This window comes from Heptranchias perlo, chromosome 35 (genome assembly GCF_035084215.1).
Source record: "Heptranchias perlo isolate sHepPer1 chromosome 35, sHepPer1.hap1, whole genome shotgun sequence".
Taxonomy (NCBI): domain Eukaryota; kingdom Metazoa; phylum Chordata; class Chondrichthyes; order Hexanchiformes; family Hexanchidae; genus Heptranchias; species Heptranchias perlo.
The window spans coordinates 26,591,935-26,611,282 of NC_090359.1; the positions used below are offsets into that span (position 1 = coordinate 26,591,935).

At 44.4% G+C, this 19,348-nt stretch overlaps 1 protein-coding gene across 8 annotated transcripts in view; it reads right to left on the bottom strand.

The window, feature by feature from the left end:
- Positions 1–1,703: 1,703 nt before the first annotated feature.
- The window catches only part of LOC137302515 (uncharacterized), a 74,254-nt gene continuing 56,609 nt past the window's right edge, over positions 1,704–19,348 (bottom strand). For all 8 annotated transcript variants that reach the window (XM_067972234.1, XM_067972236.1, XM_067972235.1 and 5 more), the window contains 5 exons: positions 12,705–12,867; positions 7,360–7,536; positions 3,651–3,757; positions 2,949–3,016; positions 1,704–1,941 (listed from right to left, as the gene is read on the bottom strand). In XM_067972234.1, the coding sequence (XP_067828335.1) occupies positions 1,897–1,941; positions 2,949–3,016; positions 3,651–3,757; positions 7,360–7,536; positions 12,705–12,867 (560 nt within the window). In that variant the 3' untranslated portion in view covers positions 1,704–1,896. The remainder of the gene's footprint in view (positions 1,942–2,948; positions 3,017–3,650; positions 3,758–7,359; positions 7,537–12,704; positions 12,868–19,348) is intronic.

The following is a 19,348-nucleotide window of genomic DNA, read 5'->3' on the forward strand; positions in this document are numbered from 1 at the left end:
GAGCTGAGTGTGAGGGGAGAGAGCTGAGCGAGGGGGAGAGAGCTGAGCGAGGGGGAGAGAGCTGAGTGTGAGGGGAGAGAGCTGAGTGTGAGGGGAGAGAGCTGAGTGTGAGGGGAGAGAGCTGAGTGTGAGGGGAGAGAGCTGAGCGAGGGGGAGAGAGCTGAGCGAGGGGGAGAGAGCTGAGCGAGGGGGAGAGAGCTGAGTGAGGGGGGAGAGAGCTGAGTGAGGGGGGAGAGAGCTGAGCAAGGGGGAGAGAGTGAGGGGGGAGAGAGCTGAGCGAGGGGGAGAGAGCTGAGCGAGGGGGAGAGAGTGAGGGGGGAGAGAGCTGAGCGAGGGGGAGAGAGCTGAGCGAGGGGGAGAGAGTGAGGGGGGAGAGAGCTGAGCGAGGGGAGAGAGCTGAGCGAGGGGGAGAGAGTGAGGGGGGAGAGAGCTGAGCGAGGGGGAGAGAGCTGAGTGTGAGGGGAGAGAGTGAGGGGGGAGAGAGCTGAGCGAGGGGGAGAGTGAGGGGGGAGAGCTGAGCGAGGGGGAGAGAGCTGAGCGAGGGGGAGAGAGCTGAGCGAGGGGAGAGAGTGAGGGGGGAGAGAGCTGAGCGAGGGGGAGAGAGTGAGGGGGGAGAGCTGAGCGAGGGGAGAGAGCTGAGCGAGGGGGAGAGAGCTGAGCGAGGGGGAGAGAGCTGAGCGAGGGGGAGAGAGCTGAGCGAGGGGGAGAGAGCTGAGCGAGGGGGAGAGAGTGAGGTGGGAGAGAGCTGAGCGAGGGGGAGAGAGCTGAGCGAGGGGAGAGAGTGAGGTGGGAGAGAGCTGAGCAAGGGGGAGAGAGCTGAGCGAGGGGGAGAGAGCTGAGCGAGGGGGAGAGAGCTGAGCGAGGGGAGAGAGTGAGGTGGGAGAGAGCTGAGCGAGGGGGAGAGAGCTGAGCGAGGGGAGAGAGTGAGGTGGGAGAGAGCTGAGCGAGGGGGAGAGAGCTGAGCGAGGGGAGAGAGCTGAGCGTGAGGGGAGAGAGCGGTGCACGGGGTGCACTGGTGGGGGGAGGGTAGTACACGGAGTGGGGGCGCGGTGCACAGAGGGCTATGAAAGGCTTTTGTAACTCGGTTCTGAGTCAGGATCGCTGTTGATTTAGCTGATCTCAACTCTCCTACACTTCCTGTAATTCAACTTCATTGACATCATCATCACAAAAACATTTAGCATTTCCACGTTTAACTGCTTTACAAAACAACCTCTATAATAAATACATAAAATAACAATTAAGCATGATGGAAAACCTCTTATGTAATGTAAACATTTCTCTCTCTCTCTCTCAATCCCTTCTCCTTACGGAAGGTCTCTGAAATCGTCATATTGCTCAGACTGATGTTATAATCTCTTGACGTCTGAATGATCCACCTGGGTGTGATGGCGACCCACGCAGGCCAGAAAGGTCTCAGGTTTGGGCTCAGCTGATCTGAGCCAGGCCAGTAACATGGGTGAGGTGGGGGCGGCGGGAGGAGCTCGCCAGACTCCCCATTCCTGATTGCTGACTTGTATTCCCCGGTGGGAAGCGAAGTGTGCAGGAGGTTTTCACCTCCCCACCACCCCAGGGACAGGACCTGCCTCAACCTGCGACACTTCTTGTCGGCACACCTCGAGATACACAGGGCGATTGGCCCCATGGAACGCTACCCAGGCTTCCTGCTCTTGAGGAGGGGGCAAAACAAAATGGGAAAAATATCAACTGCAATCTTTTTATTGGAATTAACTTGAAAGAAGAAAAAAATTCTCTATCATATATGATGATCACATCATTGCAGACTTGAGCTGTTTGTGAACCCAATACTTGGGTGTTATCTGGATCTCTGGGTGGAGAAGATGAGAAGATAATCAGAGCAGTGGAAGGAGATCATAGACTTTAAACTCCGACGCTTTAAAAGGCGTGTAGTCCTGTGATCTGCGGCCTTGAGGTTCTGATCTGAAGAATAACAAAACAGAATATGAAAGCGTCATTGCCTGATCACAGTTTCTTTCAAGGGGGCTGGATTACAAAGGGGAAGAATTAATGCCTCAGTTGTACAGAGCCTTGGTCAGCCCCATCTGGAGTAACTGCGTTCAGGCGTTCAGTTCTGGTCACCTCACCAAGGATAAACTGGCCTTGGAGGGGGTGCAGCGCAGATTCACCAGAATGATACCGGGGCTAAAAGGGTAAAATTTTGAGGACAGGTTGCATAAACTAGGCTTGTATTCCCTCGAGTGTAGAAGATTAAGGGGAGATCTGATTGAGTTGCTTAAAATATTGAAAGGATTTGATCGGGTAGATAGTGAGAAACTATTTCGTCTGGTGGGAGAGTCCAGAACAAGGGGATATAACCTTGAAATTAGAGCTCGGCCGTTCAGGAGGGAAATCAGGAAGCACTTCTTCACATAAAGGGGAGTGGAAATCTGGAACTCTCTCCCCCAAAAAGGCTGTGGATTCTGTGGGTCAATTGGAGCTTTCAAGACCGAGGTCGATAGATTTTTGTTGGGTAAGGGTATCGAGGGATATGGAGCAAAGGTGGGTAAATGGGGTTGAGGTGCAGACCAGCCATGATCAAACTGAATGGCGGAGCAGGCTGAATGGCCTCCTCTTGTTCCTCATGTTTAATGTTACGTTATATTTGGTCGAACACCTCCGAAGTGAGCTGAGGGCGGCGGCCCACCTGAGAGGAGCAGGAGTGCTCCTCCAGACTCTGCATTAAAACTGGGGGCTGCCGACGTCCACTGTTCGCCCGCCTCCCCCCCTCCCATTGCCTCACCCGCTGATTCATCATAGGTCCTCGGTCAGTCTCCTAGCCGTCTGACCTTGCTGCCCAACGCCCCCCCATCCCCGCCCCCCAAATCCATATCCCGCGGTCCGGCCTCATTAGGCGCGTACTGAAATTGAGCACCATCTAATTTCTAAGCCATGGAATCCTGACCTAAGATTATCTAATGAAGTCATACCGTCAAAGATGAGTTCACGGCTTCCAGTCTGGGGGAGAAGCTCTTCAATTCCACGCTCCTGTGTTCATCTGAATATCGGAACACAGGTGTTAGAAGGTCTCATAATCTCCATAATCATTGGAGGGTCACACTTGCCTCATGTCCACAGCACAGAGAATGTTCAGCTGCCAGGGCTCCCCTGCTTGCTGCTGGAAACCAGCCTCCCCCCCCACCCCCCCACCCCCACAGATCCCAGTACCCAGATCCCATCACCCAATCTCCAAGTCCTGCAGCATCCCAGCATCCAGACCCTCAGAATAATGCAGCACCCAGATCCCAGCACCCAAAGTCCGAGTGATGCAGGATCCCAGCACCCAGGTCCCAGCACCCAAACTCCGAGCGAGGCAGGATCCCAGCACCCAGATCCCAGCACCCTGACTCTCTGAGTCCCGCAGCGTCCTAGCACCCAAACCCAGCACCCAGACTCCGAGTGATGCAGGATCCCAGCACCCAAATATCTTTGGCGCTTTCAATCCCTCAGGGGGAGGCTTCTGTTACATTTTGATCGCCAAAGACGTCAACCAGTTAACCTTAAAACAAACACCTTATCACCGCCATTTTGGAGAGGGTTTCTTAGACTCTCTCCCCACCTGTGTCATTCTAACTTCAGACACCTCCCAACAGTTTATCAAACACAAAACTTGCAAAATGTTGAGTCATTACCATAAATATTCACAGCTGCTGGGTTTTTCAGGGTTAAACCTCGGGATGAATGCCATTCCCAATCATCCTCCTCCCACCTCGCCAACATCTGTTTATCTCTCTTCTCCCTGTTAAATTGCAAAAATTATGCCTTGCGTTAGTGTCAGCAGATGTACAGATAACACAGAGTGATAGGAACAGATTTCTCTCTTGAAGGATTGCCTGGGTCCAGCATGTGGAGGAAAATTGGCCGGTGGAGATGGGGTGGGGGGAGAAACTCGTGCACATAACGGAACCCACTCAATTTTATTTTTTACTAATTCATTCTCAATATGTGGGCATCACTGGCAAGGCCAGCATTTAATGCCCATCCCTTGTTGCCCTGAGATGGTGATGGTGAGGTGCCTTCTACTTGAACTGAGGCAGTTTGACCCAGCTGAGGGCAGTTAGGAGTCAACCACGTTGCTGTGGGACTGGAGTCACTGGGTAAGAATGGCAGGTTTCCTTCCATAAAGGACAATCCAACAGCTTCATGGTCACTTTTACAGATACCAGCTATTTATTTCCAGATTTCATAAACGGAATTCAAATTCTCAAACTGCCATGGTGGGATTTGAACTCACATTCTCTGGATTACTAGTCCAGATCTCGGGATTACTAGCACCAGTAGAATAACCACCAAACTACCGTACCCATGTCTGATTCCCTTCCAAGCATTGCACTGAGCTGATTCTTCATGGCCAAGGGCAGTGTGAGGAAATTCCTTGCACCAGTGTGTAACAGACACCAATAATCTCCACGGGGAGTTGTGGATCCACTGTTGGAACGGGCTTCAATGGGACAGTTAATGTACTGGTGGAACGGGCTTCAATGGGACAGTTAATGTACTGGTGGAACGGGCTTCAATGGGACAGTTAATGTACTGGTGGAACGGACTTCAATGGGACAGTTAATGTACTGGTGGAACGGGCTTCAATGGGACAGTTAATGTACTGGTGGAACGGGCTTCAATGGGACAGTTAATGTACTGGTGGAACGGGCTTCAGTGGCACAGTTAATGTACTGGTGGAACAGGCTTCAATGGGACAGTTAATGTACTGGTGGAACGGGCTTCAATGGGACAGTTAATGTACTGGTGGAACAGGCTTCAATGGGACAGTTAATGTACTGGTGGAACAGGCTTCAATGGGTCAGTTAATGTACTGTTGGAACAGGCTTCAATGGGACAGTTAATGTACTGGTGGAACAGGCTTCAATGGGACAGTTAATGTACTGGTGGAACGGACTTCAATGGGACAGTTAATGTACTGGTGGAACGGACTTCAATGGGACAGTTAATGTACTGGTGGAACAGGCTTCAGTGGGACAGTTAATGTACTGGTGGAACGGGCTTCAATGGGACAGTTAATGTACTGGTGGAACGGGCTTCAGTGGCACAGTTAATGTACTGGTGGAACGGGCTTCAATGGGACAGTTAATGTACTGGTGGAACGGACTTCAGTGGGACAGTTAATGTACTGGTGGAACGGGCTTCAATAGGACAGTTAATGTACTGGTGGAACAGGCTTCAATGGGACAGTTAATGTACTGGTGGAATGGGCTTCAATGGGACAGTTAATGTACTGGTGGAACGGACTTCAATGGGACAGTTAATGTACTGGTGGAACGGGCTTCAGTGGCACAGTTAATGTACTGGTGGAACAGGCTTCAATGGGACAGTTAATGTACTGGTGGAACGGGCTTCAATGGGACAGTTAATGTACTGGTGGAACAGGCTTCAATGGGTCAGTTAATGTACTGGTGGAACAGGCTTCAATGGGACAGTTAATGTACTGGTGGAACAGGCTTCAGTGGGACAGTTAATGTACTGGTGGAACGGGCTTCAATGGGACAGTTAATGTACTGGTGGAACGGGCTTCAGTGGCACAGTTAATGTACTGGTGGAACGGGCTTCAATGGGACAGTTAATGTACTGGTGGAACGGACTTCAGTGGGACAGTTAATGTACTGGTGGAACGGGCTTCAATGGGACAGTTAATGTACTGGTGGAATGGGCTTCAGTGGCACAGTTAATGTACTGGTGGAACAGGCTTCAATGGGACAGTTAATGTACTGGTGGAACGGGCTTCAATGGGACAGTTAATGTACTGGTGGAACGGGCTTCAATAGGACAGTTAATGTACTGGTGGAACAGGCTTCAATGGGACAGTTAATGTACTGGTGGAACAGGCTTCAATAGGACAGTTAATGTACTGGTGGAACAGGCTTCAATGGGACAGTTAATGTACTGGTGGAACGGGCTTCAATAGGACAGTTAATGTACTGGTGGAACAGGCTTCAATGGGACAGTTAATGTACTGGTGGAACAGGCTTCAATGGGTCAGTTAATGTACTGTTGGAACAGGCTTCAATGGGACAGTTAATGTACTGGTGGAACAGGCTTCAGTGGGACAGTTAATGTACTGGTGGAACGGGCTTCAATGGGACAGTTAATGTACTGGTGGAATGGACTTCAGTGGGACAGTTAATGTACTGGTGAAACAGGCTTCAATGGGACAGTTAATGTACTGGTGGAATGGGCTTCAATGGGACAGTTAATGTACTGGTGGAACAGGCTTCAGTGGGACAGTTAATGTACTGGTGGAACGGGCTTCATTGGGACAGTTAATGTACTGGTGGAACGGACTTCAGTGGGACAGTTAATGTACTGGTGGAACGGACTTCAGTGGGACAGTTAATGTACTGGTGGAACGGACTTCAGTGGGACAGTTAATGTACTGGTGGAACGGACTTCAGTGGGACAGTTAATGTACTGGTGGGATGGGCTTTGATGGGGATTAATGTAGTGGGGGATAGGTTTTGATGGGGGATTAATGGAGTGGGGGATGGGCTTTGATGGAGGATTAATGTCGTGGGGGATGGGCTTTGATGGGCGATGAATGTAGTGGGGGATGGGCTTTGATGGGCGATTAATGTAGTGGGGGATGGGCTTTGATGGGCGATTAATGTAGTGGGGGATGGGCTTTGATGGGGGATTAATGTAGTGGGGGATGGGCTTTGATGGGGGATTAATGTAGTGGGGGATGGGCTTTGATGGGTGATTCATGTCGTGGGGGATGGGCTTTGAAGATGGATTAATGTCGTGTGGGATGGGCTTTGAAGGAGGATTAATGTAGTGGGGGATGGGCTTTGTTGGGGGATTTCTGTAGTGGGGGATGGGCTTTGATGGGCTGCATGGCCTTTTCTGTTTTTATCGTGAGGAATTTCCTCGGGATTCTCCCAATCTGCCCCATGACTTTGGCCGAAGATGGGTGGGAACGCTATTTAGGCATCCATCCGGGATTTCTGCCGATTTCCCACCCAACCTACGGCAAGATCCCACCAGGATATTCGCACAATGTTTTTCTAGTCATTTTTTTTGGGAGGGGGAGGCCGTCAATTCACATCCTTCCTGCGTTCTCCTGACTCAGTAATTGATCTGATTCCACTTCTGACGCCCCCTCATCACACCCTTCAGTATCGTACATAAACAGAGGGCGAGACAGAGAAAAGAAGTTGGGTCATTTTTTTTCCTTCTGACGTGCAGAGTATTCCACCGTACAACAACAACTTGCATTTACACAACGCCTTTAGCACAGTAAAATGTCCCAAGGTGCTTCACAGGGGCGTATTCAGACAAAAATGAACATCAAGCCAAAGAAGGAGATATTAGGAGGGGTGACCAAAGTACCTTAATTTGTGATCTTCCTTGAGCAGGTGTCGGTATTTTGAGCAGTGCACTATCGCCACTGTCAGCACGACTATAATGATCAGAGCCACAGCTACTGTCACCAGGATTAGCGCCAATCTATTAACCGGGAAGTCGCAGTTTTCCCCAATGTACCAGTAGTCCTTTGATGTGTTGCACCTGAAATCATAAATAAACTGTCCCATCAAACACTGCCAGGGCAGGTACAGCACGGGTTAGATACAGAGGAAAGTTCCCTCTACACTGTCCCATCAAACACTCCCAGGGCAGGTACAGCACGGGTTAGATACAGAGTAAAGCTCCCTCTATACTGTCCCATCAAACACTCCCAGGGCAGGTACAGCACGGGTTAGATACAGAGGAAAGTTCCCTCTACATTGTCCCATCAAACACTGCCAGGGCAGGTATAGCATGGGTTAGATACAGAGTAAAGCTCCCTCTACACTGTCCCATCAAACACTCCCAGGGCAGGTACAGCACGGGTTAGATACAGAGTAAAGCTCCCTCTACACTGTCCCATCAAACACTCCCAGGGCAGGTACAGCACGGGTTAGATACAGAGTAAAGCTCCCTCTACACTGTCCCATCAAACACTCCCAGGGCAGGTACAGCACGGGTTAGATACAGAGTAAAGCTCCCTCTACACTGTCCCATCAAACACTCCCAGGGCAGGTACAGGGTTAGATACAGAGTAAAGCTCCCTCTACACTGTCCCATCAAACACTCCCAGGGCAGGTACAGCATGGGTTAGATACAGAGTAAATCTCCCTCTCCACTGTCCCATGAAACACTTCTAGATCAGCTACAGCCCAGCTAAGGTGCAGTGTAAAATTGGTTGTACACTGCTTCATCAATTTTATCAGCCTCCATAAGCATCCCCGACTGCTTCAGTGAAACATTTCTCTATTTCACACATCTCCCATCCTATGATCTCTTTAAATGAAATTGCCAATTTAGAATCAATTTCCACTGAATGTTGGCAAATCATCATGAATTGGGCTAAGACTGAGTTCACATTGCACTTTACAACCATAAAGTGGGGACTTCAGCAGGTACACTAGTGTAGTGGTTATATTACTGGACTGGTAATACAGAGGCCTGGACGAGTAACCCAGAATATGGTAGTGTCGTGGTTATATTACTGGACTAGTAATACAGAGGCCTGGACTAGTAATCCAGAATATGGTAGTGCAGTGGTTATATTACTGGACTGGTAATACAGAGGCCTGGACGAGTAATCCAGAATATGGTAGTGTCGTGGTTATATTACTGGACTGGTAATACAGAGGCCTGGACTAGTAATCCAGGATATGGTAGTGTAGTGGTTATATTACTGGACTAGTAATACAGAGGCCTGGACTAGTAATCCAGAATATGGTAGTGTAGTGGTTATATTACTGGACTGGTAATACAGAGGCCTGGACGAGTAATCCAGAATATGGTAGTGCAGTGTTTATATTACTGGACTAGTAATACAGAGGCCTGGACTAGTAATCCAGGATATGGTAGTGTAGTGGTTATATTACTGGACTAGTAATACAGAGGCCTGGACTAGTAATCCAGAATATGGTAGTGTAGTGGTTATGTTACCGGACTGGTAATACAGAGGCCTGGACTAGTAATCCAGGATATGGTAGTGTAGTGGTTATGTTACTGGACTGGTAATACAGAGGCCTGGACTAGTAATCCAGGATATGGTAGTGTGGTGGTTATATTACTGGACTAGTAATACAGAGGCCTGGACTAGTAATCCAGGATATGGTATGTAGTGCTTATGTTACTGGACTAATAATCCACAGAACATGAGTTCAAATCCCACCATAGCAGTTTAAGAATTTGAATTCAATTTTAAAAATTTGGTACCAGTAAAAGTGACCATAAAACTGTCAGATTGTTGTAAAAACCCAACTGCTTCACTGATGTCCTTTAGGGAGAGAAACCTGCCGTCCTTACCGGGTCTGGGCCTATAACTAGGGCGGTTGAGAAGGCTTTAAACTAAGTAGAGGGGGGAAGAGCTCAGGTGGGGCGAAGTTTAGATTGATAAAGAGAAAAGACAAGGAAGTAGTACAGGAAAGTGATAGGGGTAATGATAAACAGAGTGGGTCAAGAAGGGAAGAGACAGGGGTAGGAAAGAATGGTAAAAAGACAAAATGAAAGGTTCTTTATCTGAATGTGCGCAGCATTCGTAATAAGATAGATGAATTGACAGCACAAATAGAAACAAATGGGTATGATCTTGTGGCCATTACAGAGACGTGGTTGCAAGGTGACCAAGGTTGGGAGCTAAATATTCAGGGTTACTTAACATTTTGGAAGGATAGGAAAACAGGTAAAGGTGTTGAGATAGCTCTGTTAATAAAGGATGAAATTGGTATAATGGTGAGAAATGATCTTGGCTCAGATGATCAAGATGTCAAATCAATTTGGGTGGAGGTAAGAAATAGCAAGGGAAAGAAATCACTGGTGGGAGTAGTATATAGGCCCCCTAACAGTAGCTACACTGTAGGGCAAAATATTAATCAGGAAATAAGGAGGGCTTGTAAAAAAGGTAATGCAATAATCATGGGCGATTTTAACTTTCACATTGATTGGACAAATCAAATTGGCAAAAATAGCCCTGAGTAGTAGTTCATAGAGTGTATTAGGGACTGTTTCTTAGACCAATACATCGGGGAACCAACCAGGGAAGAGGCCATTTTGGATCTGGTAATGGGTAACGAAACAGGATTAATTAATGATCTCAAAATAAAGGATCCCTTGGGAAGCAGTGATCATAACATGATAGAATTTCACATCCAGTTTGAGAGCGAGGACCTTGGGTCTGAAACTACTGTATTAAACTTAAATAAGGGCAGTTATAAAGGAATGAGGGCGGAATTGGCTAAAGTAGACTGGGTAAACAGATTAGATGGTATGATGGTGGATAAGCAGTGGCAAACATTTAAAAAGATATTTTATGACTCACAATAAAAATATATCCCTGTTAGGAGGAAAGACTCCACAAAAAGGGTGAACCAACCATGGCTAACTAAAGAAGTAAAGGATGGTATCAGGTTAAAAGAAAAAGCACACATGGCAAAGATTACTGGTAAGCCCGAAGATTGGGAAAACTTTAAAAACCAGCAAAGGATGACTAAAAGAATAATAAAGAGGGAGGAAATAAATTATGAGAGTAAACTTTCAAGAAATATAAAAACTGACAGTAAAAGCTTCGACAAGTATAGAAAAAGGAAGAGGGTAGCTAAAGTAAACATTGGTCCCTTAAAGTATGAGACTGGGAAAATAATAATGGAAAACAAGGAAATGGCAGAGGAACTGAACAGATATTTTGTATCTGTCGTCACAGTAGAAGACACTAATAATATACCAATAATAGTAGAAAATCAAGGGGCAAAGGGGAGGAACTAAAAACAATCACTATCACTAGAGAAAAAGTACTAGGTAAACTAATGGGTCCAAAAGCTGACAAGTCCCCTGGACCTGATGGCTTGCATCCGAGGGTCTTAAAGGAAGTGGCTACAGAGATAGTGGATGCATTGGTTGTAATCTTCCAGAATTCACTAGATTCTGGAAAGGTCCCAGCGGATTGGGAAACCGCAAACATAACACCCCTATTCAAGAAGGGAGTGAGACAGAAAGTAGGTAACTATAGACCAGTTAGCCTAACATCTGTCATTGCGAAAATGCTAGAATCCATTATTAAGGAAGTAGTAGCAGGACATTTGGAGACTCATAATACAATCAAGGAGAGTCAATATGGTTTTATGAAGGGGAAATCGTGTCTGACAAATTTATTAGAGTTCTTTGAGGCAGTAACGGGCAGGGTGGATAAAGGGGAACCAATGCAGTATATTTGGATTTCCAAAGGCATTCGATAAGGTGCCACGTAAAAGATTACTGCACAAGATAAGAGCTCATGGTGTTGGGGGGTAATATACTGGCATAGATAGAGGATTGGCAAACTAACAGAAAACAAAGAGTCGGGATAAAAGGGTCATTTTCAAAATGGCAATCTGTAACTAGTGGGGTGCCGCAGGGCTCAGTGCTGGGGCCTCAACTATTTACAATATAAATGACTTGGATGAAGGAACAGAGTCTTGTGGCCAAATTTGCTGATGATACAAAGATAAGTGGAAAAGCAAGTTGCGATGAGGACACAAAGTATCTGCAAAGGGATATTGACAGGTTAAGCGAACGGGCAAAAATTTGGAATATAATGTGGGAAAATGTGAAGTCATCCACTTTGGGAGGAAAAATAAAAAAGCAAAATATTATTTGAATGGAGAAATACTACAAAATTCTGTGGTACAGAGGGATCTGGGTGTCCTCGTACATGAGACACAAAAAGTCAACATACAGGTGCAGCAGGTAATCCGGAAGGCAAACGGAATATTGGCCTTTATTTCTAGGGGGATGGAGTATAAAAGCAGGGAAGTCATGCTACAACTATACAGGGTGCTGGTGAGACGACACCTGGAGTACTGCGTACAGTTCTGGTGCCCTTATTTAAGGAAGGATATACTTGCATTGGAGGCAGTTCAGAGAAGGTTCACTAGGTTGATTCTGGGTATTGAAGGGTTGCCTTATGAGGAAAGATTGAACAGGTTGGGTCTATACTCATTGGAGTTTAGAAGAATGAGAGGAGATCTTATTGAAACATACAAGATTCGGTAGATGCTGAGAGGATGTTACCCCTCATGGGGGAATCTAAAACTAGGGGGCAAAGTCTCAGAATAAGGGGTTGCCCGTTTAAGATGGAAATGAGGAGGAATTTCTTCTCCCAGAGGGTCGTGAATCTTTGGAATTCTTTACCCCAAAAAGCTGTGGAGGCTGAGTCATTGAATACATTCAAGGCTGAGTTAGACACATTTTTGATCAGCAAGGGAGTCAAAGGATATGGGGAAAAGGCGGGAAAGTGGAGTTGAGGTAAAAATCAGATCAGCCATGATCTCATTGAATGGCGGAGCAGGCTTGAGGGGCCGAATAGCCTACTCCTGCTATCTCTTATGGTCTTATATGTGACTCCAGTCCCACACCAACGTGGTTGACTCTTAACTGACCCCTGAAGTGGCCTAGAAAGCCCCTCAGTTGTATCACCAATTAGGGATGGACAATAAATGCCAACCTTGCCAGGGACGCCCACATCCTGAGAATGAATAAATAACAACTTTCATCCCATCGGTTCTCCCAGAGTTACTCGCAGCAGTGTCCAGGAGATTAATCCTTAATTCCTGGAGACCCCAGGACAATCCTGGAGGGTTGGCAACCCTAGGCCTTGCTAAATTTACCATTATAAATTAAATACGATAATATCAATTGAATCTTACCAGCAGGCAGGGCCTTTTATTGAGAGCTCACATATCCCATAATTGCATTGAAAAGGATCTTTACTCTCTTTGTGACACCTCGACACACAGATCCATCCTGAGGATGTGTTTACCGCTGTAAAATAGTCCTTGAAGGCGTCTTCAGCAATCACGAAGCAACTAACTATCAAAACAAAGCCAAGATTGTCCGTTACTGGATTATATCATTACCTTGCCAATGGATCCCGCCCCCTGTTCATGCAGTTGGTCAGCCAGCCTCTCCTATGGCGAGGGGCACTGCTGTCTGTCCAGAGCAAGGTACTTGACTCCGATCAGAGTGTCACCTTGCCTTAATCCAGCAGATCGCCGTTCTCCACATGATTTGCCGGTCTGTAACAGACTTGTCTTGTCTCTGGCTGACCATTTTTAGGTACACACTTCGTCAGCCTGACTCACAAACCACTTTACCAGGAGGGCACTGATAGTCTGACTTTAGTCTGGCTCCTTCCCTCCTTTCGACTTGTCTGGCTTGAGTTATACTCCTGCCAGTGTAGCTCTCAGGGTCCTAGCCGGAGCAGGCCAACCTTCCCATCACTTCACAGAGCAGTCCCCAGGGAAAGGCAGGGACGTCCCGCGGACCGAGGCACTCGCCCCAGAATGCATCGCACACTACTTCTTTTGGGCATTGCGCTGAAACATCGTGAAGGACGAACGCACAATGCATTGGGGGACGATTTCGAATTAGCGAGTGTTTGAGGCCCAGTACGGACAGCACAAATGGAGATCAGAAACGGTGACTGTTCCACACAAAATGCAGACAGTCGACAACTCCGCAGTAAACGCAGGCTGAACTAGATCGTCAGTGACAATCAATTTGTGTAACAACACAAGAAATCATAGATGAGAGCAAAACAAGGGGATTGAAGTCACTGTGTGAGTCACATGTTAACTGGTTAACCTTCATTAAAATTAGTGAGCAGTGGAATATCATCTGAACAGGTTTAATGATTCCACCATGACACAGGATGACCCCACGGACTAAGTGGACAGTTGACACTTTTGACGTGCATCTCGTGATTCAGAACTTATCATAGAGTCATGCAGCAGAGAAGAAAGCCGTTCAGCCCATCGTGCCTGTGCTGGATCTTTGAAAGCACTATCCAATTAGTCTCATTCCCCCCTGCTCTTTCCCCGTAGCCCGGCAAATTTTTCCTTTTCAAGTATTTATCCAATTCTCTTTTGAAAGTTACTATTGAATCTGCTTCCACCACCCTTTCAGGCAGCGCATTCCAGATCATCACAACTCGCTGCGTAAAAAAAATTCTCCTCATCTCCCCACTGGTCCTTTTGCCAATTATGTTAGATCTGTGTCCTCTGGTTGCCAACCCTCCTGCCAGTGGAAACAGTTTCTCCCCATCTACCCTATCAAAATTCCATTTAATTTTGAACACCTCTATCAAAGCTCCCCTTAATCTTCTCTGCTCTATGGAGAACAACCCCAGCTTCTCCAGTCACTCCATGTAACTGAAGTCCCTCATTCCAGAGGTGTATTCTAACATTGGGCACTCACTGAGGAACACAGGTCAGGACAATAAGTTACAATGAAACATAACAAGAGTTTTAAAGAAAGGAATGGGCCAGTAAAGGTGCAATCATCGTAAAGGGTCAATAATCGGAGAGGGTCAATAATCGTAGAGGGTCAATAATCGTAGGGTCAATAATCGGAGAGGGTCAATATTCGTAGAGTCAATAATCGTAGAGGGTCAATAATCATAGGGTCAATAATCGGAGAGGGTCAATATTCGTAGAGTCAATAATCGGAGGGCCAATAATCGTAGAGGGTCAATAATCATAGGGTCAATAATCGTAGAGGGTCAATAATCGTACGGTCAATAATCCGAGGGTCAATAATTGTAGAGGGTCAATAATCATAGAGGGTCAATAATCGTACGGTCAATAATTGTAGAGTCAATAATCGTAGGGTCAATAATCATAGGGTCAATAATTGTAGAGGGTCAATAATCGTACGGTCAATAATCGTAGAGTCAATAATCGTAGGGTCAATAATCGTACAGTCAATAATCGTACGGTCAATAATCGTAGAGTCAATAATCGTAGGGTCAATAATCGTACGGTCAATAATCGTAGATTCAATAATCGTAGGGTCAATAATCGTATGGTCAATAATCGTAGGGTCAATAATCGTAGAGGGTCAATAATCATAGGGTCAATAATCGTACAGTCAATAATCGTAGGGTCAATAATTGTAGGGGCAATAATTGTAGGGTCAATAATTGTACGGTCAATAATCGTAGAGGGTCAATAATCGTACAGTCAATAATCGTAGGGTCAATAATCATAGGGTCAATAATCGTAGGGTCAATAATCGTAGGTTTAATAATCGTAGGTTCAATAATCATAGGGTCAATAGTCATAGAGGGTCAATAATCGTACAGTTAATAATCGTAGGTTCAATAATCATACGGTCAATAATCGTTGGGTCAATAATCGTAGGGTCAATAATCGTACAGTCAATAATCGTACGGTCAATAATCGTAGGGACAATAATTGTAGAGAGTCAATAATCGTAGGGTCAATAATCATAGGGTCAATAATCGTACAGTCAATAATCGTAAGGTCAATAATTGTAGGGGCAATAATCGTAGGGTCAATAATTGTACGGTCAATAATCGTAGAGGGTCAATAATCATAGGGTCAATAATTGTAGAGGGTCAATAATCATAGGGTCAATAATCATACAGTCAATAATCGTAGGGTCAATAATTGTAGGGGCAATAATCGTAGGGTCAATAATCGTACAGTTAATAATCGTAGGTTCAATAATCATAGGGTCAATAATCGTAGGGTCAATAATCGTAGGGTCAATAATCGTACAGTCAATAATCGTATGGTCAATAATCGTAGGGTCAATAATTGTAGAGAGTCAATAATCGTAGGGTCAATAATAGTAGGGTCAATAATCATAGAGGGTCAATAATCATACAGTTAATAATCGTAGGGTCAATAATCGTACAGTCAATAATCGTACGGTCAATAATCGTAGGGTCAATAATTATAGAGAGTCAATAATCGTAGGGTCAATAATCATAGGGTCAATAATCGTACAGTCAATAATCGTAAGGTCAATAATTGTAGGGTCAATAATCATAGAGGGTCAATAATCGTACAGTTAATAATCGTAGGGTCAATAATCGTAGGGTCAATAATCGTACAGTCAATAATCGTACGGTCAATAATCGTAGGGTCAATAATTATAGAGAGTCAATAATCGTAGGGTCAATAATCATAGGGTCAATAATCGTACAGTCAATAATCGTAGGGTCAACAATTGTACGGTCAATAATCGTAGAGGGTCAATAATCATAGGGTCAATAATCGTACAGTCAATAATCGTAGGGTCAATAATTGTAGGGGCAATAATCGTAGGGTCAATAATCATAGGGTCAATAATCGTAGGGTCAATAATCATAGAGGGTCAATAATCGTACAGTTAATAATCGTAGGTTCAATAATCATAGGGTCAATAATCGTAGGGTCAATAATCGTAGGGTCAATAATCGTAGGGTCAATAATCATAGAGGGTCAATAATCGTACAGCTAATAATCGTAGGTTCAATAATCATAGGGTCAATAATCGTAGGGTCAATAATCGTAGGGTCAATAATCGTACAGTCAATAATCGTATGGTCAATAATCGTAGGGTCAATAATTGTAGAGAGTCAATAATCGTAGGGTCAATAATCATAGAGGGTCAATAATCGTACAGTTAATAATCGTAGGGTCAATAATCGTAGGGTCAATAATCGTACAGTCAATAATCGTACGGTCAATAATCGTAGGGTCAATAATTGTAGAGAGTCAATAATCGTAGGGTCAATAATCATAGGGTCAATAATCGTACAGTCAATAATCGTAAGGTCAATAATTGTAGGGGCAATAATCGTAGGGTCAACAATTGTACGGTCAATAATCGTAGAGGGTCAATATTCATAGGGTCAATAATCGTACAGTCAATAATCGTAGGGTCAATAATTGTAGGGTCAATAATTGTACGGTCAATAATCGTAGAGGGTCAATAATCATAGGGTCAATAATTGTAGAGGGTCAATAATCATAGGGTCAATAATCGTACAGTCAATAATCGTAGGGTCAATAATTGTAGGGGCAATAATCGTAGGGTCAATAATTGTACGGACAATAATCGTAGAGGGTCAATAATCGTACAGTCAATAATCGTAGGTTCAATAATCATAGGGTCAATAATCGTAGGTTCAATGATCGTACAGTCAATAATCGTAGGTTCAATAATCATAGGGTCAATAATCGTAGGGTCAATAATCGTAGTGTCAATAATCGTAGGGTCAATAATCGTAGTGTCAATAATCGTAGCGTCAATAATCGTAGAGGGTCAATAATCATAGGGTCAATAATCGTAGAAAGTCAATAATCATAGGGTCAATAATCGTAGAGGGTCAATAATCGTAAGGTCAATAATTGTAGAGGGTCAATAATCGTAGAAGGTCAATAATCGTAAGGTCAATAATCGTAGAGGGTCAATAATCGTAGGGGCAATAATTATAAAGAGTCAATAATCGTACGGTCAATAATCGTAGGGTCAATAATTGTAGGGGCAATAATCGTAGGGTCAATAATTGTACGGTCAATAATCATAGAGGGTCAATTATCGTAGAGTCAATAATCGTAGGTTCAATAATCATAGGGTCAATAATCGTAGGGTCAATAATCGTAGGTTCAATAATCATAGGTTCAATAATCATAGGGTCAATAACCGTAGTGGGTCAATAATCGTACAGTCAATAATCGGAGGTTCAATAATCATAGGGTCAATAATCGTAGGGTCAATAATCGTAGAGTGTCAATAATCGTAGGGTCAATAATCGTAGAGGGTCAATAATCGTAAGGTCAATAATTGTGGAGGGTCAATAATCGTAGAGGGTCAATAATCGTAGGGTCAATGATCGTAGGGGCAATAATCATAAAGAGTCAATAATTGTACGGTCAATAATTGTAGAGGGTCAATAATCGTAGGGTCAATAATCGTAAGGTCAATAATCGTAGTGGGTCAATAATCGTACAGTCAATAATCGTAGGTTCAATAATCCTAGGGTCAATAATCGTAGGGTCAATAATCGTAGTGTCAATAATCGTAGAGGGTCAATAATCATAGGGTCAATAACCGTACGGTCAATAATCGTAAGGTCAATAATTGTAGAGGGTCAATAATCGTAGGGTCAATAATCGTAAGGTCAATAATCGTAGAGGGTCAATAATCATAGGGTCAATAACAGTACAGTCAATAATCGTAGGGTCAATAATTGTAGGGGCAATAATCGTAGGGTCAATAATTGTACGGTCAATAATCATAGAGGGTCAATAATCGTACAGTCAATAATCGTAGGGTCAATAATCGTAGGTTCAATAATCATAGGGTCAATAATCGTAGGGTCAATAATCGTAGGGTCAATAATCGTAGTGGGTCAATAATCGTACAGTCAATAATCGTAGGTTCAATAATCATAGGGTCAATAATCGTAGGGTCAATAATCGTAGTGTCAATAATCGTAGGGTCAATAATCATAGGGTCAATAATCGTAGGGTCAATAATCGTAGAGAGTCAATAATCGTAGGGGCAATAATTAAAGGGTCAATAATCGTAGAGGGTCAATAATCGTAAGGTCAATAATTGTAGAGGGTCAATAATCGTAGGGTCAATAATCGTAAAGGGTCAATAATCGTACGGTCAATAATTGTAGAGGGTCAATAATTGTACGGTCAATAATCGTAGAGTCAATAATCGTAGGGTCAATAATCGTACAGTCAATAATCGTAGGGTCAATAATCGTAGGGGCAATAATCGTAGGGTCAATAATCGTACAGTCAATATTCATAGGGTCAATAATTGTAGGGTCAATAATCGTACAGTCAATAATCGTAGGGGCAATAATCGTAGGGGCAATAATCATAGGGTCAATAATCATAGGGTCAATAATCATAGAGGGTCAATAATCATAGGGTCAATAATCATAGAGGGTTAATAATCATAGGGTCAATAATTGTCGAGGGTCAATAATTGTACGGTCAATAATCGTACGGTCAATAATCATAGATGGTCAATAATCGTAGAGGGTCAATAATCATTGGGTCAATAATCGTAGAGGGTCAATAATCGTATGGTCAATAATCGTAGAGGGTCAATAATCGTAGGGTCAATGATCGTAGGGTCAACAATCGTAGAGCGTCAATAATCGTAGGGTCAATAATCGTAGGGTCAACAATCGTCGGGTCAACTATCATAGAGGGTCAATAATCGTAGAGTCAATAAACATAGGGTCAATAATCGTACAGTCAATAAACATAGGGTCAATAATCATACAGTCAATAATCGTAGGGTCAATAATCGTACAGTCAATAATCGTTGGGTCAATAATCATAGAGGGTCAATAATCGTAGCGTCAATAAACATAGGGTCAATAATCGTAGACGGTCAATAATCGTACGGTCAATAATCGTAGGGTCAATGATCGTAGAGGGTCAATAATCGTACGGTCAATAATCGTAGGGTCAATAATCATAGGGTCAATAATCGTAGAGTCAATAACCATAGGGTCAATAATCGTAGGGTC